Source organism: Clupea harengus, chromosome 5 (genome assembly GCF_900700415.2).
Source record: "Clupea harengus chromosome 5, Ch_v2.0.2, whole genome shotgun sequence".
In the NCBI taxonomy this organism is placed as follows: Eukaryota; Metazoa; Chordata; class Actinopteri; order Clupeiformes; family Clupeidae; genus Clupea; species Clupea harengus.
In genome coordinates, this window is record NC_045156.1 from 26401697 (window position 1) to 26427300 (window position 25604).

At 39.1% G+C, this 25604-nt stretch overlaps 1 protein-coding gene across 1 annotated transcript; it reads right to left on the reverse strand.

Moving 5' to 3' along the window:
* Positions 1-1330: 1330 nt before the first annotated feature.
* Positions 1331-3701, reverse strand: LOC105889200 (green-sensitive opsin-2-like). Its single transcript, XM_012814995.3, has 5 exons — positions 3070-3701; positions 2680-2848; positions 2237-2402; positions 1600-1839; positions 1331-1432 (listed from the first exon to the last, which is right to left on the reverse strand). Exons 1-5 carry the CDS (start codon positions 3428-3430, stop codon positions 1331-1333), a joined length of 1038 nt encoding a protein of 345 aa, XP_012670449.3. The 5' UTR covers positions 3431-3701.
* Between the last annotated feature and the right edge of the window lie 21903 nt (positions 3702-25604).

The following is a 25604-nucleotide window of genomic DNA, read 5'->3' on the forward strand; positions in this document are numbered from 1 at the left end:
GTCATTTTACCTAAGATACAGAATATCTGACATTTACATTTACTTTTTAAATCAATACTGTTAGATTTAAAACCAGATAAGTCATTATGGGTTCTCCCTAAGACAAGTGATGACCTTCATGTGCTTAACAACTTGTTCAACTTATTGACTTGGAGTAGTACAATATAAAAACTTCAAGTAGGCTATGTAAGAAAGTTGTACACCTTGGCCCTTCACATTGATACATTTTTTGGCCATGGACATACCATGCATCCGTTACCAAGTAGGGAAAGTCACATTTGAAACAAAAAGTACAGTAAATATCTACATAACTCATTTTTTTACTGTGCAATATATTCCGATCTGTGGCAGATTGTTTGTAAACAAAAGGAAGGGAGATTGGTCAATCTTTTCCATTCAAGAAGGTCCTGTTGTAGCTGCACTGACATCAACTTGCCTTTCAAATCTTTTTACTTTATTTCTCAGTGTATTTCATTTTCATTATACTTTAAACACTTTCATAATGTCTTTTTTATTCTTCTATTTCATTTTTCAGGATTAAAAAATGACCAGTAGTGTTTGAGGTCACCATCCCCTTTTCAAAGCTTTCTACACAGACAAGTCCTTTTTGCAAGGATTGGCCTCTTTGTGACTCTGAATCCACATTTGACTAGGCTGCTTAGAAAAGCTAAGCTCTGTACTCTTAAATTTAAGATAGAAAGGTTTAGAGGAAGGCTAAGACCACAGATGAAAGGGGAGGAGTAAGAGTGTGCTTTAAAGGAGTGAAGGAGATTGGTCCTCCCATGTGAAAAGCACACATGCATGTGGAACCATCATATAGGGTACACAAAGGGTAGTTGGTATGGCAGTTATATGTTCTCAACTGAGATAATGGAAATAATATTTACACTTTTTTTCTTTTTTGATGCAAGCATTTATTTAACTAATACATGTATTATTTTCATTTACAAAATATATACAGAAAAAATTAGGAACGGATAGAAGGACAAAAAAAAAAGCAAACAAAACAAAATCCATCAAAAACTAAACAATAGCTGTTCCCTGTCTTAAATGATTGTAACATCTCACTTGTTACAAATATTAATATAATGTCAGACCAATTCAAATCACCTGGGTAGAATATGAATCTGCATAGCATGTAATTACTGAAAAGGAGCATGCTCTTTACCGTTGTTCTCAGGTAGTTTCTTTTTACAGAGTCATGGTGGCAAAACCATATATGATATTCCAGAGTTTTACCTCTGTTTTTAGCAAAACAACCAAAAAATGGAATGTGGGGAACTGACCGAATGTTTTTACCACATGTAAAACAGATTTTGAGTAAATGTCTCTATGCAGGACCCACTGAAGACACTTCTGTCTTGCTTGTGGACACTGAAGTCTCGTCCTCTGGGGATTTGCCAAAGACTGTCTGCATCATGCACCCCCGGAACTAGATGACAGGGGGCAAAAGAAGACAAGCAGGGACAGAAAAAAGAGAGAGATTTTTCAAAGATTACAGTCTAGACCAATGTATTTATTTTCTTTAATTGTTGCCTACATTGGGTTTTATCAAATACATATGTTTTTTTAAATATACAAATACAAGTTAAAACGTACCTGTTTGTTAAGCACCACATAGATGATGGGGTTGAACAAGGCTGAGGACTTTGAGAAAAAGGCAGGAATAGCCATGGACTGAGCAGTGAAAGCAGCTCCCTTGTTGAAGAAAATCCAGGCAGCAAAACTGGCATAGGGGGTCCAGGCAGTGAGGAAGCCCAAAACCATCATGAAGCACATACGTGTAACTTCCTTCTCTGCCTTCTGGGTGGAGGCTGAGTCCTGCTGTTGGGCTGCAGCCTGTTGGTAAGAATAAGATCCAGATAATTTAATATTACTGATTGATTCATAATAATGATGGCATTTCACCCTTTCAAACTAGTGCACTAAGTTATTTGACTGTACGTTATCGTAAGTAGTCTTGAAATGTCTTAAAATGAATCTTAAAACATACATAATGATTACAAGTTATACCTAGCGCAGATTTGGGAACTAGGATAAATACTGTCAATCAGTATTAATGGGACATTATAGGACAACCACTAAATGTTGAAAGAGCAGCTGAACTTTGAAACAAAGTATGACTACATATGAATCACGTGTATCAGTAAACAATTGTACTGGTGCCTCCTCTTACAACCATGTTTATAGGTTCAGAAAGTTTCAAACCCGCAGCTTTCATTTTGCAGATTCTTACCGCTTTGACTGTGAGGACAAGGCTTCCATAGGTGAAGAAGATTGTGCCGACAGGAACACAGAAATGGCAGCTGAACATGTACATGACATATGACTCATTGTTGTAATCAGGGTTGAGGGTGTAGTAGTCAGGTCCGCAGGAGCACTGCATTCCCTCAGGGATGTACCTGAAAACAATAATTGAAAAACACACTTATATATATTTATATATTGAACATTTATATCAAAGCCTAATGAGCTGTTTATGGTATAGTAGGGCATAAATCATAAAGCATTACTAGAGCTATCTACTCCTATTTAGATCTTCAGGAACTCACTATAGACCTGTGCTCATCGTTAGGGCAAGTTAAACAAGTTGTTGGCTAATCTCTTAACTACCTTAATTATTGAGTTGACAATCTAAATAAAACCCTTGCTTGTCATTTGAGTAAAAACGTGTCTCACCTGGACCAGCCAACGAGTGGTGGAACTGCGCAAGACATAGCCATGATCCATGTGAATGCCACTCCGGCTCCAGCATGGGTGGCACCAAACTTAAAGCTGCCCATGGGCTTGCAGACGACAATGTATCTCTCAATGGCCAGTACCACCAATGACCACAGAGACACCTGACCTGTAAAGGCAGGAGACAGAAAGGTTAGAGTTCAGTGAACTTGAAAATCACAGTGATTTTACCTCTCAGTTCAGCAGTTCTCTAAGGATAGTTGCAGCACATCTTTCTGGCACATGGGTGTTTTAAGCAACCAGTGTAAATTGCATTTGGACAAATTTCTTACAGATAAAATAAATCTGCCCTGTTCTCCTTCTGGTTGCCAGTTGTGGTTTGGGTCTTACCTCCTAGAGTAGCCATGAAGCCCTCAATGGCACAGCCAAGGGGTCCAAAAACAAAGTAGCCTTTGAGGGAGGTGTAAAACGTAACAGTAAATCCAAACAAGGCCATGATGGTTCCAGCCGCGGCCAGGTTGACTAAGATGAAGTTGAGAGGCTGCCGAAGTTTCTTGTGCTGAGCTGTCACTACCAGGGTTATAACGTTGATTGGCAGCCCAGTGCAGATCAGAAAGAGCATGTACAGAGCCAAAAGTTTGAACTGCCATGGGTCAGCCAAGTAGTACTGCTCATATTCATACGGACTCCTGACCAGCCCGGTCCTGTTGGACATGGGGATGTAGAAGTTGCTGCCCTCCGTTCCGTTCATCTTCAGCCAGTGGACTCAAACAAAAAATAGCAGAATTAGAAGAGTGTCTGTGTGTCCTGCAAGTGCCTGTTGAAGCCTGGTCTTGATGCTGTGGGTTTTCATTATATATCCTCTTAAGCTCAGCAGCCATAAGCAAGGGGAGGGGCAAAGTCAGATTGGTCATCATCATTTTGATTTGGTTGGGAAGTGGGAAGGGACAATTAGTGTAAATATAGCTTATCCATCAGGTCGTATTATATCATGTCTTGATGTGGGACCTGCAGGAGACCTGTAAATAGAAACTCGGATGGCTGACAGACATACACTTTCTTCCTGTCTAGAATGCCATTGGTACTTTCATTTCATCCAAAGTCAAAGTCAAAGTCAAAGTGTTTATTGTCGCATACACCAAATTTCTTCAGCGCAGCGCAGCGAAATTCTTATGACTTGGCAGCCAACATCTTCAGTTTGATGACACAGAATCAGTGTCCCTATTACTACTGATGTTTATGTTTTCACATTAAGTAAAAATGAGTAGTACTTACTCATTAAGAAACCAAAAGTTGGTCTGATCTGTCTTTATTTGATAACATAATAGAACCACAGCATAGAACACTGAACAGCATGAACTTCACTTTAACAGCTTTTTACTACAAACTATTTTTTTGCTTGTGGTTGAAAAATGCTGTCTCCCTCTCTCTCTCTCTCTCTCTGCCTTTCTCTCTTTCTCTCTCTTCTCTCTCTCTCTCTCTCTCTCTCTCTCTCTCTGCCTCTCTCTCTTTCTCTCTCTTTCTCTCTCTCTCTCTCTCTCTCTGTGAAGTGCTGTGAAGTTATCTGTACTCTATCTTGAGCCAAACAACATGCTTTGAGGTGACGACTGTGCATTGAGACTGTTGCATGCGGTTAACACACAATGCATTACTCATATACTCATATAATTTTACTGTTCAATATCACTCTTGCATTTTATTAAAAGCAGCAACATTAAAAGACTGATTTTAATGAAAAGTAGTGTTTTTCCTTTTTGTAACAATCTACTACCATACTGTACTACCGTACTCTCAGGGTGCCAAGTGAGCAATTCAGTTGACCCATGTAGGTATTATTGTCCTACCAAGTCATTGCAAATGTTTTGCCATTACTGAAAGATGGCATTAGAGGTCTGGGATTAAAGGTGGACATCCACAAGCTCACCAGCTCCTGATACAAACTCAGGTTTGAGATCGCTATAGTAAGGGAGATATATAGTGACACCATACACTGCAGAAATTGAAATCTTACTAAGATGAAATATCTTAAATCAAGGCATTATGCTTGTTTTTTGTCTGACGAGATATTTCTTCTTACCAGGCATTTTTGTGTTAGAGCATTTCACTTGTTTCATGTGTTTAAGTTAATTATCTTAATAAGGTAATACAACTTGTTACTGAGATTGTATTACTGGTTCTGAGCAAGTCAATGCTTAAAACTAATCACTACTGACAAGTACAAAACTGCTTTGTCAAAGTCAGAATCAAGACAAATGTACTTGTTTTTAGTCTGGCCACACTTGTTTTAACATATATTTGGGTTCTTTAAAAAATATCTTGGGCAGTCAATTTTTCCTTTTCTGTTGGAAGATAATTTTGCTTATTTTATGTAACATATCCCCCATTTTATCACTTTTTTTTCTTGTTTTTGAAAGCTGAAATTTTACAGTGTATTCATTAATCATAAGTGAAATTTGTTGGCTTTTTTTAACAGCGTCCTTGAAAGGGTATTGAGGCTTGGTACAGTTGCTCTGTAATGTTTGAATTCTAAAACATGTTCATTTCCCGAATGTGAAAAACAGGTCAAATCTCCTTGACTTTCTCCTTCTTATTTTTTTTGTTAAATATCCGTCAATTAGTGTGGACAGGGTGCTTTAACCCACTGAAGTGGGAGGGTGAAGTGAAGTCAAATAAAACAAGAAATTAAGTAATGTAGCGTAGCTATGTCAGTTATCTGACAGTGTCAAACATCGGCCATTCTGTTAAACAATCAAAATGCTAAGTTTAATAATGGATTAACAATCGATATGCTCAGTTTAATAATGGGTTAACATGACAATGCAAGCGTTTGTCGATAACACACGCCGTCCGATAATTAACACCGTTACGATATGGCAAGTAATTAATCTCTTGAAATATTCAAAGCTTTTTCAAGGTTAGGGGTAGGATTATGGTCAACTTGAAAATAGTTATTTAGTTTCATACTTCACATTTTAAATCTGAATAAAACCGTACAAGTACAGTGTGTACCAAACTCTTACTTAATATTTTGCACATTAGCTATCTCCATGCAACAGTTGTGTATTGTTTTTAAATTCTGATGATCTGGTAGTTGTACGCCAGCAGGTATGTGAAAAACACTGAAGGGCAATGTTGACAGGACAGGTTTAAATAGCCTCCTCCCACCCCCATGACATTGAATAACAGGGCTACTTACACAAGATATCCAGATGGATTACACTGTTTCTGAGCAGTACTACTTGGCTGACCCATGGCAGTTCAAACTTTTGGCTCTGTACATGCTCTTTCTGATCTGCACTGGGCTGCCAATCAACGTTATAACCCTGGTAGTGACAGCTCAGCACAAGAAACTTCGGCAGCCTCTCAACTTCATCTTAGTCAACCTGGCCGCGGCTGGAACCATCATGGCCTTGTTGGTCAGTGACCACAGGGGAGCCTGATCTATGAGAGGAGCATATTGACTGTGAGGGAGCACTCTTTGCCTCCCCCTGTACGTTCCAAGGTTTGTTTTGCCTTTGAACATAAACTTAATACCTGTGTTGCCACGAAGCCTTCAATTGCACAGGTGATGGATCTCAATGAAAAGTAATCATTAGTGACGAGTAGAATGTGAATTCAAAAGAGACCATAACCAAAACCAGCCACAGCAAGGTTGACCAGAATAAAGTTGTGGGGCTGACGTAGCTTTTGATGTAGTGCGGTGGCCATCAGTGTCATGACAGTGATGGGGAATCCAAAGCAGATGAGGAGGAACATATAAAAAGCCAGAGCCTTGAATGTCCATGGTTCTGCCAAGTAGGTTTGTTTATAGTGGAAAGGACTCCTCAGCAGCCCTGTCCTGTTGTACATGGGGATGTAGACGTCTCTACCCTCTGTGCCCAGCCATCCTGAGCTCAAGCCAGAGAGAGAAGTGTGTTGTTAAATGTGTGTTGTTAAAACATTAGTCAATATGAATAATATTTACTCAGCATGCAATTGAGAAAGCCAGAACAAAAGCAGTCCGAAGAGTTTCGGAATTTGCAAGAAAAATTGCCCGAGACTCTAAATTCCATTAACCGTCAGCAACTAACTGATTGGTAAATGGATTACGAGAACTATCCCTTTAGTGCTGGTTGCAAGTAACACACTGCTTTGGCTAGAGCCAAAAGGATTAGTCAGAGCAATGCACACAGTGCATGTATACCTAACTGAGGAAATATTTCAAACTAAATATCTGTGCAGAGTTTAATTTTACTATGTGTTACTATGTGTCAAATGAGGGTCAGCTGTGAAGAGTGGTGGAAGCTCCTTCACTACACAAACAGGTACTTACACTGTGCTACTGGGGCGTGATGTAAACTTGTAAGCCTCGCATGCACCTGTTTGGATAACACGCGTTACATTTGTTGGTATGTAACGACAGGGCATGTTTAATTTTACATGTGAGCAAATCAATGAATTCATGTGTTAAAAAGGGACTCATGATAATTATTTGCAAGTAAATATTAATTCAATTTCAAGTATAACTACAGCTTTCACTTTTACCCCAGAAAGGAATTCACTTTAATAGTGTTCACCAATTTTCCTCCTATGCAACAATTATCCAGTCATGTATATATACATTCAGTATTAATTCATAATATACTGTCTGTATACTGTTATTTGCCTTCATTTTGTGAATGTAATAAAAATAATTAAGAGGCAGTACAATAAACCTTTTGCGAACTATCTTTTAGTCTGGCTGTTATGACTCATAGTGTGTCTAATGACATGTAGTTTAACCCCTGATAATTAATACTGGCAATAACAGGATGCATACATTCTCATCAATTATTTGTTGTAGTTTCCAAAGATAAGGCTTTTACAGCACTGCTCAGCATGTTATTATGTGTTACTATCATTCTGGTAAAAGTTTAAGGTTTTAAAACACGCTTCACTTAAGGAAATAGACAGGAAATATAAAGCATAAACCATTAATGAATCCAATGCTTTTGATAGCAGTGCATAAAGGTTAAATCCACACTGATCCATTCTATTGCACTGTTTAAACCAGACAGGCATCAACTTTATTTTGACTCCAACCTTTTCACAACACATACAAGTATGTTTCCAACACTGTTCTCGCAGTGACACAAAAAAAAGATGTCCTGCTAAGGTAAACAACTTATAAACAAATAATTGGCGGACAAAGGTAATACTGCCTTGAGACATCTGATTTCAAGATTTAATTTCACCCCAAACTACTGTATTTATACTACTGTAACGTCATGCTGCTAAAAAGTTCCAGGGCCATTGGTCCCTGAGCTGAAGTCTCTGGAAGGCTTCATGATGACTTCTGAAGTCTCTCCAAGCCTGCTCGGTGACTGCAGGGTGCTGGATTAGGGCCTGGTAATGAGATTATCCTGGTCTGTAGACACTTGAGGCGTTGGGAAAGATGCTGTAGTAAATCCCCCATCCCCCACACCTTCATGCTCTTCTCAGGCAAAACATTTCAGTGTGTTTACAAGGGCACAGACATGATTGAATTCAGCACATTGATATATGAACTCGTAAACATTAATTCTGCATGTTCAGTGACACTTTTTTAAACCAATCATATGCAAAGAATATGAATCTAAATTTTAAAAACTCTGTGGTTGAAGGCCTTATTTCACGAGGATATGTAGTCTGTTTACAAATAGTGTTTCACAAGCAAATCTGGGACAAAATTAAGTTCTGTTGTACATTTACATTTACATTTAGTCATTTAGCAGACGCTTTTGTCCAAAGCGACGTACAAGGGAGAGAACAGTCAAGCTAAGAGCAATAAAAAACATGGTGTAACAATAAATACTACTTTACATAAGAATTAGAAAAACGACCTAGAAAGGAAAAAGAAGTGCAGGAATGTAACTGCTGAAGTGCAAGTTAAGCGCTAGTCAAGGTGCCAGTTAGGAAGGGAAGTGCTATCTGAAGAGTTGGGTCTTCAAAAGCTTCTTGAAGGTAGAGAGGGAAGCCCCTGCTCTGGTAGTACTAGGCAGCTCGTTCCACCAACGTGGAACTACAAATGAGAATAGTCTGGATTGCCGTGCTTGCACAGACGGCAGTGCCAAACGACGCTCACTAGACGAGCGCAGCGTCCTGGGTGTAACATTTGCCCTTATAAGAGCATTTAGGTAGGTGGGAGCAGAACCAGCAAGCACTCTGTAAGCAAGCATGAGTGACTTGAACTTAATGCGAGCAGCTACTGGCAGCCAGTGGAGCTCAATGAGTAGCGGGGCGACGTGTGCCCTCTTCGGTTGGTTGAACACCAGACGCGCCGCCGCGTTCTGGATCATCTGTAGTGGTTTCACCACGCAAGCCGGCAGGCCCGTTAGGAGGGCGTTGCAGTAGTCAAGGCGGGAACTCACCAAGGTTTGCACCAGTAGCTGGGTGGCATACTGGGTTAGGTACGGCCTGATTTTGCGGATGTTGTATAGCGCAAAGCGGCACGACCTGGAGACAGAGGCGATGTGGGCCGTGAAGGTCAGTTGGTCATCAATAATGACCCAGAGGTTTCTTGTTGTTTTGGATGGAACAAGAGATAAAGAGTCAATATTGATATTGATGTTGTGGTGGATGACCTGTTTGGCTGGGAAGACCATCAGTTCCGTTTTGGCCAGGTTCAGCTGAAGGTGGTGATTTTTCATCCATGTGGATATATCAGCAAGACAGTCCGAGATCCGCGCCGAGACAGTGGTGTCCTCAGGAGGGAAAGACAGAAACAGTTGAGTATCATCGGCATAACAGTGATAGGAAAAACCATGCGAGCGGATGATAGGGCCCAACAAGGTGGTGTAAATGGCAAAGAGAAGTGGTCCCATCACCGAGCCTTGGGGCACCCCAGTGGTGAGGCGGTGAGGTACAGACAGCTGACCTTGCCATGACACGTTGAACGAGCGCCCAGTGAGGTAGGATTCAAACCAGGAGTGCGCGTTGCCAGAAATGCCCATACTTGACAGTATGGACAGAAGGATGCGGTGGTTGACTGTATCAAATGCAGCTGATAAGTCAAGCAGGACGAGAGCCGAGGATTGAGCTGCTGCTCTAGCTGTTTTTAAAGCCAGGGCTGTTTCAGTAGAGTGACCGCTTTTGAATCCAGACTGGTTTGGATCTAGGAAATTGTTCTTTGACAGGAACTCGGTGACCTGTTTGGAAGCTGCCCTCTCAATGTTTTTAGATAGGAGCGTGAGAAGTGAGACCAGTCGATAGTTTTCCACCTGAGTGGGATCGAGAGACGGCTTCTTGAGCAGCGGCGTTACCCGAGCCACTTTGAAAAGAGAAGGAAATGTTCCAGAATTAAATGAAGCATTAATCACCTGTGTGATTGCCGGTAAGACGGCAGGGGATATGGCTTGAAGGATGTTGGATGGGATGGGGTCCAGCGGACATGTAGTTGGATGGCTACCTGTTAGGATTTTGGAGACCTCACTCTCAGTGAGAGGAATGAAAGAAGGAAACGATGAGCCATTGACGGTTGTGCCCGTAGGGGCGGGGGAGGGGACAGTTGGTCGAATTGTTTCCCGATGGCTGCCACTTTCTCTGTGAAAAAGGAAGCAAAGGCATCAGCAGTGAGGCTAGTAGCTGGGGGAGGAGGAGGAGGAGGGTAGAGCAGAGTTTTGAAGGTGGAGAATAGTTTCCGAGCGTCAGTTGCACTGTTGATCTTGTCGTTGAAAAAAGTCTTCTTAGCAGCAGTGATGCTGGATGAGAAGGAGGCCAGTAGTGTCTGGTAGCTTGCAAGATCGTCCGGTGCCGCAGATTTGTGCCACTTTCTCTCAGCTGCTCTGAGATTGGAGCGCTGCGTTCGGAGGGTATCACTCAGCCACGAATGAGACTGGGTAGATCGAGCAGGTCTAGTGGAAAGTGGACACAAACTGTCCAGGCATGAGCTCAGAGTGGAGCAGAGAGATTCTGTGGTACCTTTATAATCGCAGCATTGGAGGTTTCTAAGAGTACAAGCATAAACAAGGAACCCTCGGCTAACTACAATTCCTAGCGCTGAGCCTTGGGAGAGGTTGAATGAATAGTCAAAGCACTGGTAAAATAACAGTACACTAATGTGAACTATGTTGTGTTGCAGAATTCCTCTGTGGACTCAAATAGACAACCAGCCTTGGGCAGTTAAGTCAAGTATGCCAAGGGAAGGAGGCTAAGGACTTGAGAACTAGCCTTGCCACTCACATCTTGTAAGGCATCAGGGATTCAGTTTTCCACCATGCATCTCTGCAGCCCGATGAAGGTTGTGTCCTTATTTGACATCTGAAGAGAAGTCATTGCAACCAAACACAGTTCTTGTTCTCTTTTAGAGTGAAGCTATTTGAACACATTACTTCTCGTCTCAGTCTCGGCAGGTCTAATGTCATCTTCAGACATTCAGATGTCCGAAAATCATTTGTCCAAAAAACTGAGTAAACAAAAATCATCTTTCATCCAGCATCACGTGTTGGTGTTTGCTCCCAGTTTCTTTGGCCACAGTGAGTCAATAAGCCACTGCTGAATGACTTACCATCCCCCACTTCTTCACTGTGACTTACAGCATGTACACACCTTCATTGCTTGTCTGGCCGTGGTGATTCAATCAGCAAGCCAAAAACATTGATATCTGGGCTACAGTGCAAAACACATATAAAACCTTTTAATGGTGCAGAATAGTGCAATAAATGTACTCAATAGTAATGTGGACATAGGTTGCATCTGAATGAAATGTGTCCAATCAACACAGCATTTCTCTTTCACTTTACTAAATGTGTTTATGCCCCTATGTAAAACATACTCAACTTGACTGGCTAATTACAATTACACTGTTTAAATTAAGTTTACATGAAAGAAGTGCAACAGATTTCCCTATTACAGTTTTTCTCAATTGCTAACACACATTTTTTGAAAGCATGCCTCGTTTCCTCAAAACTCTAAACACAAATCCCAAAACCACTCACACAAAATGCAAAACCCTTTATACATCCTGCAAAAGGCAACTTTGCTTTCAAAACAGTGTTATGTCACCTCAAAAGGGTACTTTGTTTTCTAATGACAAACACAGCCCATTATATGAGTAGACATTCTAAGCATCGATTGAACACTGATGTGCTCAATGGAAAACACTACTATGAAATGGGAAAACACCAGTATGAAGGCCTTATCAGGAACATTATGTTACTATACGCTTACTCCTGTAGTAAAATATAACTGTATAATGTTTTTACACAAATATAAAACAACACACAAATATACAGTAACAACTAAAATATTTCTTTATTTTTTCCAAAAGTGAATGTGTAAATGATTTGCACAGAACAAACAATAGGATATAGGCCAGTACAGTCAACAAAAAAAAGAAAGAAAAATGTAAAATAAAAAAGGACAAAAAACTACTGCATCCTGTTCTAGCTCAAGACAATATTGACAATGTGCTATCAGAAATAGACCTACACAGTGTTGTGAATGTTGTTGCATTTTGTGTGAGTGGTTTAGAGATTTGTGTTTAGAGTTTTGAGAAAACGAAGCATGCTTCATGTGTGTAAGCAATCGAGAAAAACTGTAACATTGGATTGGATTACAATACAGTACAGTAATGTGTCAGTGCTGATAGGACGCAATCAGTTGTGAAAATGTATATGACTTACTTGCACATAGTCATAGCATAACTGTTTGACTGTCGGAGTTTCTGACAAAAGGCACCCTGTACACCTGCTTTATTCTCAAGGTGTTCCGCCTTAGAACACAGTCCACTGTGGCTAGGCTCACTGTATTGATGTTTAGGAATATGTCTTGGTCATCAATGGTTGCACTTTGTATTTGTTTACGTAATTTTACAGATACAGTACAATGGAAAATACAATAATACTATGCTCCTGATAAGGGATTCAAACTAGTGTTTTCCTGTCATAGTAGTGTTTCTTACCTATTCCCTCTTCTGAATGTCCAGAGAATGGATGCAACTGAGAAGCGGCTTATATTTGGTTGAACCCTCTGGCCAGCCTCCTGCATGGTCAAACCATGGTTGACCATACGTTTGACCACAGTGGCCCGAATCTCATCAGAGATAATGGCTCTCCTTCTTGCTCTTTCTCTTCATCCTCTTCCTCCTCCTCCTCCTCCTCCTCCTCCTCTTACTCTCACTCCTCTGCCTTTCTGATCACCTCTCACTTCAATGTTGCCATCAATTGTTCTCCAAACCAGGAGCTAACCTGTGGCCATCATATTGCTAAAGCTTTGATTTCAAATTGCACAACAGCCTTTGAAATGGAAGTTTTGCCAATTGAATAGCAGTGTGTTCTGTCTGAACACAAGGAGGTTTTGGCATTGATGAAGTGTGCAAAGTAGAGAGGATGGTGTTTAGTGTTTTGAAGAAAGTGTGGTTAACAATTGAAATTTGTGTCTAAAGCAGATAATTGTGTGTTGTGAGTTGAAGAAAGTGCGGTTAACAATTGAAATCTGTGTCTAAAGCACATAATTGTGCTTATAGTTTAGCCGAATTGGTTTAGGGAGTTGGCACATGAGTTACAGGTTGTGGTCATTGTGCCATAAGTTCCAGTTTTTGAATGTAATCAATCGAGAAAAACTGTAAATTATATAACTTAAACAATATGGTGTTATTCATCTTGATTAGCACATACTGAGCATAGGCTTATATGGGGTTGCATTGAAAATAATGCAGAATAAGCTGTGCCTCAGAAGCATATTCAGCACATTAGGAAACAGAATAAGGGAACCACTGAGCTTTATCAATATCTGACATTCTCATGGTGGGACTAAAGCATGGAACATGCCGAAGCCAAACACAAGACACAACCCATCTCCCAAGTTCTATTGGTTTATAAGATTAGTTTCTGTTTTTTGTTTTCTGAGTACGTAGATTATGGTCAAAAATGTTTGACAACAGTGATGTGATTCATGATAAAAACCAGAAATGTAAAACATACTTTATCTGTGCATTGCATTCATCTTGTTCAGACCTATTGCTGAACCATAGTGCAGCATTTGCATAGCATACCAACAGTTCCAGTTTTTGTGTGTAAACAATTGAGAAAAACTGTAACACATCCAGTTGTGTGTGCTGTGATGTATAGGCTACAGCACTTTTGGAAAAAATAAAGAAATATTTTTGTTGTTAATGTATATTTGTGTGTTGTTTTTGTATTTGAGTAAAAACATTATACAGTTATATTTTACACCAGGAGTAAGCATACAGTAACACTGAACATGAAAAGGCATAATGCTCTTGATAAGGCCTTCATACTGGTGTTTTCCCATCCATAGTAGCATTTTCCTTTGAGCACATCAGTGTTCAATTGGTGCTTAGAAGTGTCTACTCATATGATGGTCTGTGTGTGTCATTTGAACACAAAATACCATTTTGAGGAGACATAACATTGTTTTGAAGGCAAAGTAGCATTTTGCAGGAGATATGAAGGGTTTTGCATTTTGTGTGTGTGGTTTTGGGATTTGTGTTTAGAGTTTTGAGAAGATGAGGTATGCCTTCAAAAATGTGTGTAAGCAATTGAGAAAAACTGTAATAAAATTATCACTTTGCTTTAAATAATGTTGAGATAAGCAAACCAGCATATGTTGTAGCCTCATCTACCTCAGATTAAATAATTGTATACCATGAAACCAATATTTTCACTTGCTAATGCTAGCTTGCGCTTGCTGGAGTTAGCTTTAACTTGTTTTTGTTGGCCTCTTGCCCTCCTGAATGGCCTCCCCTCCCCCATGTACACTAATGCTTACTGTAGCAGCTTAACTGCTTGCCTGGCCTTGGTGTGAACATAAGACATTGTTTTCCACCATGTGTCTCTGTAACGAGATAGAAGTCTTGGTCTTGGATTATCCAATCCTTTGCAATAAAACAGAATTCCTGTTGTCTTTTAGAAAGTCAGTAGCCAGATAGTTTCATTATGTTTCTACCTAGCATGTCACCTCTACTCCCTGTGATCAGGGGGTGTTCATGTTTTTCAATCGCTTGTGTAAAACTGAGAAAACCTGTTTTTAAGCCGTCTTAGTCTGGCCTTCACTTGCTTTTTCCACAGTTGACAACTTGCTCTCCTGATATGGCCTCCCCTCCCCCATATCTCCACTGAGACTTACTAGAGCAGATACACAGCTAGTCTTGGTGTGTATGCAAGCATCTCGATGTAGCTCTATGATCGCAAAGTAAAGAAATAAAATCACATTGTATAATATTTTTCAGTACTGCCCTCGCTGAGGTGTAATTAATTGGCCATCAGTGAAGTACACTTAAAAGTTGCTTGACATCTACTTTTACAAACCTGTTCAGCTATAGCCAAAGAATTACAGCAGTACTTGTGTATCATGGCTGCAGTCATGTATGAGTGGCTCCCAATGCAAATCATCTCGAGTTAAAGTTGCTGACATGATAGCAAAACCTGTGGGTGCTAGCATCTGAACCTCTTTTAGGGCACCAGAAGATGAGGTTTTCTAACTGCACAGCTCCCTACCAGCTGGCCTCTGTTATCTCATCCCCCTGAACATCACTTCCAAATGAAGTGTATGAGGCTGTTCACACCTGGCATTAAGTATGCATCTTGGGAGAGGCAGTCACAAATGGACAGCTCTAAATCTGTCAGTTCACACCTGACATTAGAATGCGTCTCAACATGATTCTCGAGTGACTTTTTGTGCTCGGATCTACTTTCCCCGCTCTATATGCAAATAAACACGGATATCATTTCTGGGTACAAAGACCAAAATGCATTTTCTCTTTTAACTGGCGGGAGGCAGCAATGCACTTCCTGTGCCTAGTCTGCCAGAAATGAAAAGAAGAAGAAGAAGAATTTAAAACAATACAGACTGGATCTATTCCTTGGCATGTTCCAGGCAAACCAAAATGTCCAAGATGTTTGATGCACTTTTATGGCTTTTCATAATTGAACAAAGAACAATGTTGTTGTTTTTTTAATATGAAGCCATTCAGTGCGCAAATGAGTACGTAGTTCCGCAGTCCCTAACCCTAGGCTAAAATACATGTCTGCTCAGCATCTGTTGCTAACACATCTATACCCCATACATTATCCAACCATAGCATATGGGTAGCAACTTCTAAAAACCATGATTGCTTTTCTCATCATTGGTACATCTCACAGCTCCATGACCTGCTGGTTTACATTCCCCCACTCAGTAGTGCAGAGCATTCCACAGCGCCCTACTGAGGTCTGGTGGAAAATATAATTCAAAAGTAGTAAGATTGTCCTCAATATGTGTAACTTAACAAGTTTGATGATCTTTCCTTGGGGTGTGTCATTGCTATTCTTCTCAAACACAGGAGAAAACTATACTTGACACTGCCTTAAAGGTAGAGTCCACAATTCTGGCAAAAGATTGTTTATAGTTGAGCTCAACAACCAATAACATTTACACTCCTCCCTTCTATCTTCCTGAAGCTACGTGTTTGATTGGCTGCAATCCTTTATGGCTTGGTCTGAGCCACTATGCTTGTTTGCCGTTTACAGAGCCATGGCTGTGTATGAACTCCAAAGTGTTTCTGAACGTACATACTTACACTCATTCATAGCACACACTTTTATCCAAAGCACCTTAGAGTTAAGAACATTTTCCTCAGTATTTGTGATACACCCTGGGTATAAAACCCATGATCTTGGTGTTGTTAGCCCCTTGCTCTACCAGTTGAACTACACGTGGAATGTCTTATGGAAGGTTATGGCATGGCATGACATGTTTACGATATGCATATTTTTGTCGTTCAATGTACAGTTCAAGTGTTAGTATAAGGCTTGTCAATATGTTGATCATGATCACAAATTTTGAACATGTACATTTTTATGATTCTCCATGCCCGTATCTTTGTGTATCCAAAATGTTTTCAGTCTTGAATGCCTTCAAAAGTTGGATTGCGTATTTTAGTTTTGTTTTAAAAAATGGCATCTTATGTCAAATAAATCACACACACTCAAAGTTCTTTTTTGTATTTTTTTTAAAAGACTGGCACATTTCAACTTAGGTCTTGAAAATAAAGACCACACTGAACTGTCATACTCTTCACCTGATCTGTGGCAAAACCAATTACCTCAATTACTGTTGATTGGCTTTAATTTACTGGACCATTATTACTCATCTTAACATTTAACCTCACAGAGTATTAGTAAACAAGTAATTATTTACCCAGTTTACAGTTCATTCTTGTACTTAGATTATTTTAACATTATGTATAGTATTGGCAGTTTTATTTTCTCAGTCTCTGAAGTAAACGCCTTGTTCTTTTTCTCCCTTGGTTAGCTTGCCTCTGTTATCTTGACTGACTGAAAGAACTCACACGCTTAAGGCCATAACATCACTCATTCACATTTGAGTACTGTAATGTTATCATGAACATCTATCCCTTCCTATTGGTTACATGTATTACAGTGCAACTCAGCCCTTACTGAATTGAACATAATTTATGTTATTTGGTTGAGATCTACTATCAGTGGACTGTCGGATTTACATTTTACATTTAGTCATTTAGCAGACGCTTTTATCCAAAGCGACTTACATATGTGCGACTTACAATGTATACACATTTTACATTTTACACTGATGGCACACTGCACATCAGGAGCAATTAGGGGTTCAGTGTCTTGCTCAAGGACACTTCGACAGGGAATCGAACTAGCAACCTTCTGATTACTGACCGACTTCTCTACCTCCTGAACCACTGTCGCCACTTTTGGACTGATTTGACAAATAGCCCACCTTGGACAAATTCTCCCTGCACCGTCAGCTGTTTGGTGGGTCCTTTTGGTCTTGCCAGCACAATGCTTCTACTCTGTTTACATGTTGTAATTACAAAACACACCATGTAAAACAACATACAAGCATGTTATAAATACAGCATGTTTGCAGAGAGGTCCATGGAGGTCCATTTTAATGTCTTAATAAAGAGACCTCCATGAATCATTTCAACCTTTATTCTAAGACCGATGGACATCATGGACATTTCCCCTGAAACCCTTGAGAAGGTGCTAAAAGTCCCTTAAGCTAGATTTCCTGTCTAACAGCTGACCTGGCATGCAGAGGAGCAGTTTGGAGTTAGGCCAGAATGAGTGAAAACCCAATTACCAATTACTTGGGCTGATTGGCTTTTATTTCAGCTCTACCTAGGCCTTGTGTGCATTCTCAGACTAAATGTAAAATGCAGGCAATATTGAGGAAACTATCACCATTAAAGACGCATGATGAAGTTTTGGACTGAGTTTTGTACAGCACTTTGGTCAACTGTGGTTGTTTTTAATGTGCTTTATAAATAAATCTGACTTGACTTGACTTTTGGCGATGTCGTGCTGTGATGGCTTTTCTTATATTTTCATTGGGAGTTCTCACCTGAACCACAGAACTACATAGGGCATAGACTGGACAGCTAGTGGGAACAACAGGTGTGTTCATCTGCCCTTCGCCTGACCATAGAAGCATACCTCAATCACAAAGTCACAAATTGTTGCATAGTGTTGCTTTCATATAAAACAGCACTAACTTGTATGTTACTTTTTTGTGTTTGCTTAAGTAACAAACTGTCAGACTCAGCAATGCTTAGGTTAGAGTTCATTACCAAGCCCTGTCCATTTGGAAGTTCCTATGAGTAAAGCGATCGAATGGCTGGCTGTGTGTTTGTCTGGCTATTCAGGTCACTTAAAGGCCTCTTCCTTGTCTTTAACCAAGTAGTCCCTTCACCTTCACCCTAAGCAAGTGATTTAATTGGCAAATGGCCTGAGCACCCTACATTCCATTAGGCAGGTAATTCAATTGGATCTCATCCTTGCGGCTGAATGGGGGGTTGCCATGTTCCATGGCAGATTAAAGTGACCAAAGGTAGACAGGATAGTGTATGCTCTGTGTAGCTCAACTTTCATTCATATATTAAATGTTTGATAATCTTTAATCATTTTAATAGAGGCCAATTGTGAATAATTGAGAGGCCAAACATCTGCAGTTTTGCTTCTCTGTTTTAACACACGTCTGGGCTTCTTGGGCACCCAAATACTTTCACTTCACAAAGTCCATCATTAAATTAAGCCATTAATTTGTAGTCAAGTGACTGTCCTACTGCCAAAAAGTTACACAAGTCAAAACCTTCTTGTTTGTTGAGACAAGTCAGAAAAGAACATTGAATACTTGGAAGTGGAAGTATATATGCATCCAAATACACATATTTCATATTTAAAGAACACTTGTGATATAAGGCTACTAAAAAGCATTGATTAAAACTCTGTTCCTATCAACACTGATGTAACTCTCTATCCACACTAATGCAGGGTTTAAGCCAGTCATGGTTTATAGGGGCTGATGACTGACAGTTTCTCAAAAATGAATAAAGAAAAATAGAACAAAATATCACAGAAGACCATCCCACATCCAAGCCACATGAAATTGCGTGTGTGTGTGTGTGTGTGTGTGTGTGCGAATGTGTATGTGTGTGAGTGTGTGTTTTAGAAAAACTGACAAATGCAAATCTTGAAAGGAAGGACAAATATTGATTGTTCTTTTTTATTACTGTCTTAGTACATAGAATTCACTGAATCAGTAACGTAATTCAAACTTAAAACTATACATTAAACTATTTAAAGTCCTGTTGAAGATGTCCAGTATCAACAATAGGCCTAACTAAATGTGTCTTGGGAGCCATAACCTTGGCAGGGGTCAACTAATGTTTAAGGTAAATGAGCATTTCAGCAACTAACTCAAACCCTGTTACTAAAACTCCTTTAACTCAACTATGGGTGTGAGTTTAAAAAGCTTGACAAATGGTCAATGGATTTGGCTGTTCTTTGCACAAAACATGGCCTTTGGGTGTGAGTTTAACAGGTTTGGCACCATTGAGACACCATTTGCTAGTTCTAGTAATTTGAGCCATTTAGTCATTCTATCCAATTTAGTCAGAAACGGTGTCCACCTATATCCAATCAAGGAATTGTTTTTCTTCGGAAAAGGACAATGTTGGAATTCACTGGCATTCAGTGTATCTATTAGTCCATTTCAATGTTCCCTATGAATGTATATATTTTCTTCGTGAAAATAATCAAAGTACAAAACAGCCACTTCACACTCAGGTCTCCTGACAATAAGAGAGTAAGCTTTTCTCAGAAGTTGGTGACTTAAGCTAAACACATCCAATTACACAATTAAAGTGGCAAGATACAAGACAATCTTATCTGAAGCCTCAGCATTTCTTTGTGTGGGAAAGAAATGCTGGAATTAAGATTCATCCAATTTTTTGTATCTAAACACTATTCAAAAAGCATACTTTCAAGATTTCAAGAAATGTGAAGCCTAATTAAATAAATGATTGATTATGTGAGCCTAATGAAATAAAGGATTGATTATGTGAAGCCTAATTAAATAAATGATTGATTATGTGACAGGAAGAGATAACCTCAGTGTTGGTGGTTCATCACACAGGGAGACAAAATGTGATTTCATTCATTCAATCATTTCTGTACCACAGAATGTCTAACAGTGAGCATAGTGTAACTGAGTATACTTCATAGTGAAGGGAAGACCAAAGAAATGTTCAACAGCGTTTTACTTTTTTATTTCATAACCTCGCAATGCCATTATTATTTTGGTTCTTGTCCAGTACATGAGCAGTTCTATGTATGTGTCATATGAAAGGGCCATTTCTTAGTTGCCAAAGTTACTTTTTTGTTTCTCTATTTCTTTCACCAGAAAGTGTGGCCATCTATATCCAATCAAATGATTCGTTTGAAGATCTTGTGTTTTACAAAACAAAACTGTCAAACTGCCAATGTTGTTCACTCTCCTTAAATTTAGTTTGTTACCCCATCTCAAAATCTATATATTCTCTTGAAGAAATGGATTCGCAAGTTTAAGATTTGACATATGCTGGCACATAGATTGGTGAGCTATTTCTCAGAAGTCAATGACTTAAGCAAAACACAGCTTTTGCACATCCAATTACACACTTACAGTGAAAGGGAACTAGGCAATCTCATTTGTGTGTTTTGGTATGTCGGTGTAAGAAACTCTTCAGTTCTTCTCTAGTGAACCCTATGAAACCCTTTATGGGGCCTGTAGTACATTCAGGCCTATAGACTGACTGGACTGTCGTTCAGTGTATCTATTAGTCCATTTCAATGTTCCTATGAATGTATATATTTTCTTCATGAAAATAATCAAAGTACAAAACAGCCACTTCACATTCAGGTCTCCTTACAAAAAGGGAGTAAGCTTTTCTCAGAAGTTGGTGACTTAAGCTAAACATATCCAATTACACAATTAAAGTGACAAGATACAAGACAATCTTATTTGAAGCCTCAGCATTTCTTTGTGTGGGAATACATGTTAGTTTTTCACTCAACAGTGAGCACCTCTTCATTTGAATAAACGAGGGCCCCTGCAATTAAGATTCATCCCATTTTTGTATCTAAACACGATTAAAAAAGCATACTTTTTTTTCTTAGATCCACATGTGATTTCAAGAAATGTGAAGTCTAATGAAAGAAATGATTCCAATGACCAGATAAACTCTCAGTTTTGGTGGTTCAGCACACATAAAGGCAAAATGTGATTTCATTGATTCAGGGGAAATCTTTTCTGTACCACAGAATGTCTAACAGTGAGCATAGTGTAACTGAGTATACTACATAGTGAAGGGAAGACCAAAGAACTGTTAAACAGCGTTTGACTTTTTATTTCATAACCTCACAATGCCATTATTATTTTGTCATTTGTCCAGTACATGAGCAGCTCTATGTATGTGTCATATGAAAGGGCCATTTCTTAGTTGCCAAAGTTACTTTTTTGTTTCTCTATTTCTTTCACCAGAAAGTGTGGCCATCTAGATCCAATCAAATGATTCGTTTGAAGATCTTGTGTTTTACAAAACAAAACTGTCAAACTGCCAATGTTGTTCACTCTCCTTAAATTTAGTTTGTTACTCCATCTCAAAATCTATATATTCTCTTGAAGAAATGGATTCGCAAGTTTAAGATTTGACATATGCTGGCACATAGATTGGTGAGCTATTTCTCAGAAGTCAATGACTTAAGCAAAACACAGCTTTTGCACATCCAATTACACACTTACAGTGAAAGGGAACTAGGCAATCTCATTTGTGTGTTTTGGTATGTCGGTGTAAGAAACTCTTCAGTTCTTCTCTAGTGAACCCTATGAAACCCTTTATGGGGCCTGTAGTACATTCAGGCCTATAGACTGACTGGACTGTCGTTCAGTGTATCTATTAGTCCATTTCAATGTTCCCTATGAATGTATATATTTTCTTCATGAAAATAATCAAAGTACAAAACAGCCACTTCACATTCAGGTCTCCTTACAAAAAGGGAGTAAGCTTTTCTCAGAAGTTGGTGACTTAAGCTAAACATATCCAATTACACAATTAAAGTGACAAGATACAAGACAATCTTATTTGAAGCCTCAGCATTTCTTTGTGTGGGAATACATGTTAGTTTTTCACTCAACAGTGAGCACCTCTTTATTTGAATAAACGAGGGCCCCTGCAATTAAGATTCATCCCATTTTTGTATCTAAACACGATTAAAAAAGCATACTTTTTTTTCTTAGATCCACATGTGATTTCAAGAAATGTGAAGTCTAATGAAAGAAATGATTCCAATGACCAGATAAACTCTCAGTTTTGGTGGTTCAGCACACATAAAGGCAAAATGTGATTTCATTGATTCAGGAGAAATCTTTTCTGTACCACAGAATGTCTAACAGTGAGCATAGCGTAACTGAGTATACTACATAGTGAAGGGAAGACCAAAGAACTGTTAAACAGCGTTTGACTTTTTATTTCATAACCTCACAATGCCATTATTATTTTGTAATTTGTCCAGTACATGAGCAGCTCTATGTATGTGTCATATGAAAGGGCCATTTCTTAGTTGACTTTTGTTTCTCTGGCCATCTAAATTCAATCAAATGCCTAGTTTGAAGATCTTGTGTTTTACAAAACAAAACTGTCAAACTGCCAATGTTGTTCACTCTCCTTAAATTTAGTTTGTTACCCCATCTCAAAATCTATATATTCTCTTGAAGAAATGGATTTGCAAGTTTAAGATTTGACATATAGTGGCATATAGATTGGTGAGCTATTTCTCAGAAGTCAATGACTTAAGCAAAACACAGCTTTTGCACATCCAATTACACACTTACAGTGAAAGGGAACTAGGCAATCTCATTTGTGTGTTTTTGTATGTTGGTGTAAGAAACTCTTCAGTTCTTCTCTAGTGAACCCTATACAACGCTTCATGGGGCCTGTAGTACATTCAGGCCTATAGACAAGATATGACATCAAATTCTTAAATTCATTACAAAATATGATATCAAATGCTTAAATATTACTATTGCATAAGAATTTGACTTTTCTTTTCCTCATAACCAAACAAGTGTGCTTTATTTTGTACAGGGAGTGGTCTTTATTATGAGTGTGACAGTATTTTCTATATGACCTAGATATTTGTCATTACAAATATTCAAATATATTGATACTGTTATAGAATTGGGCTTTCTGAAGAAAGACACATTCTGTTCCACAAGCTGTAGAGCTAAACCTTGATATTACAAAATGCTATTAACATTTGTTTAACTTTTGCTTTCATAACCGAATGAGGCCAACTCTTATGTGTAAAGGAAGTGACCTGTGCCATCTGTTGGATTACCTTCCCCTTAAGTAAGTACGTCAACACCTTCAAGCAGGATTTCCTTGCAAAAGTAGCTTGTGATCATCCTATTAGAGGCCCAAATTGGCACTGTCAAGCTGTTAAAGCTTGTTTTGCTTTTTCCCCTGTAATCCCCATTGGATTCACACCTTGTGCGCAATGAGTAAACCCCAAGATGGTAGAGTGAGCCTGAAGAGTTCACACCTTGAGCCACTCCCTCCTCTCATTGCTCTATTCCATAACATCCAGCTTCTTTAATCGTTTGCTCAAATGCAGTCCTTGGTCCCATGGACAATCAAAGCTGTTCCACAGATCGAAGTCATCTGGCTGAGATGACAGATTGCTAAATCAAGAGCATCAATTTATTTTCAATTCACTCTGACAGGAAACCAAACTGATCTATGTCTTAGAAAGCCACAACTATGTTTGCAAAGACAGAGGTAAATCTTTTCTTCAGACTTCAAATAAAAAGAGAAGGAATGTCTTACATCTTCTGTAAAGTAATAAAATAAATCAATCATTTGTATATTGTGACTCCTTTGGTCCACTACACTTGCCATCGGCTCACAGCAGTTATAACAGCCACAAATGCAATCATAATTAGAACCGAAAATCTAAAATAAATTCAAACAGTTATGATAAATACCGGATGCTAAATGTAAAACATGGAGACTGCAAGCACAACCTCCTCCTCCGGCTTGTTACCATCTTCAGGTAAGGTCCACTTGAGCCCCAGCCTTCTCCAGTTGCAACAAGTACCCAGATATTTGAGGTTTTTGCATGTTGGGGTGTCCCAGTACATAGATCTCTGTGTCTCCAGAAGAGAGCCTCCAACCACCTCAGTGTTCCTCCTCGGTTCTCCTCTTCCATGGCTACAAGCTTGTGTTCCTCTTATAAAGCTAGGCAATTAGTCTCTTTCTTTAACAATAACACCATTTTCCAATTACCTTTATTGACTAAACTTGTTTCACCTTGTAATCTTGTCAGAAAGAGTGGCTGTCCAACACATATCAAAGGGATTAGGTTAAATCCTTTGTGATTGTCAGAGGACTCTGAAGATATGGTAAAAATGCAGTGACAGTTTCCTTCAGATTTGTGTGTTGAATAGGTGAAGAATTTGTTAATACTGCTTATCAAATCAAATCATAATTTCAATGTTTTGTTAAGTCATGGATAGGTATATTCTTTGTTTGTGTATTTCTGTCTCAAAGGTTGATTGAAGGGGTGTTCATGTGTACAATTTGAGAAAAAAAGACAAAAAAACATTTAACAAGGTAGCAATAAAATGTGGCAAAACTTTCTTTGTAATTGTAGTACAAAGGCTGACCTATGCTGGGTCTTGCCTCCCTCTCCTAATGTAGGTAATTAAGAGGCCAGAAGTGAGTGACCCTGGACCAAATACAGGCTCATGGTGGCACATAGATTGGTGAGCTATTTCTCAAGTCAATGACTTAAGCAAAACACAGCTTTTGCACATCCAATTACTCACTTAAAGTTAAATGATACAAAACAATCTCATTTGATGTGTATGTGCGTCATTGTGGTGTGGGAATGTGCAAGTTGTTTCCACAGAATTTTGTCAGATTCTCACAAAGAATAACAGTCCTGAGGGCTCCCTGAAGGGGCGTACAGTGCTTTTGTAACAATTGCAAAGTGTAAATAAGTTATTTTCTTTCAGCCTGTACCCTTTTAAAACACCATTGTACTGAAATGAAAATGTTCTACAGTAAGTGTTTTGAGTGTTTGTATAGGTGATGCATGATGCTGGATCAAAGTTCATGCCACTGTTTTGCAAACTCTTGTTTGGCATCACCGTCTCTGTCCAGGGCCCACAGCGGCTGTTTGCACTTGTGTGAGATTTTTAAGTTTATTCAGAGAGAGACAGCGATAACTATACAACAATAACAATATGCGGGAGAAATAACAGTGCAGTACAGAGGCCTTCTTGAAATCTCTTTCTCTAATACTAGAAATCGTAAGATAACATGAATGTTCAAGATCAAATGTGATGATGATTTTTTTAACCCACACCCAGAGATATTTACTGGTCATGCCCAAAATGTCTTTCTCATCAAGAGACAAAGTCTTCATGCAAAGGTCATCAGTCATTCTAGACCAATGAGATTTACCTTTGGTATCTGCAGCACCTGTTCCCATAAAGGTGATTGAGTTACGCAGAAAATGAGATTGCTGGAAGGGTTTAGCAGACTGTTGCCAATGTGAACCAAGGACAGAGCCGAGTTAAAGAGGAGGATGAGCAAGTGTGAGCCGCGCACA

Bases quoted from the DNA above. Each gene is read 5' to 3' on its own strand.
- LOC105889200 (XM_012814995.3), bottom strand. From the start codon at position 3,430: ATGAACGGAACGGAGGGCAGCAACTTCTACATCCCCATGTCCAACAGG. The intron at 2,403-2,679 runs GTGAGACACGTT...TATTGTTTTCAG, and splicing joins CCACTCGTTGGCTGGTCCAG to GTACATCCCTGAGGGAATGC. The intron at 1,433-1,599 runs GTACGTTTTAAC...CCTGTCATCTAG, and splicing joins ATGTGGTGCTTAACAAACAG to TTCCGGGGGTGCATGATGCA.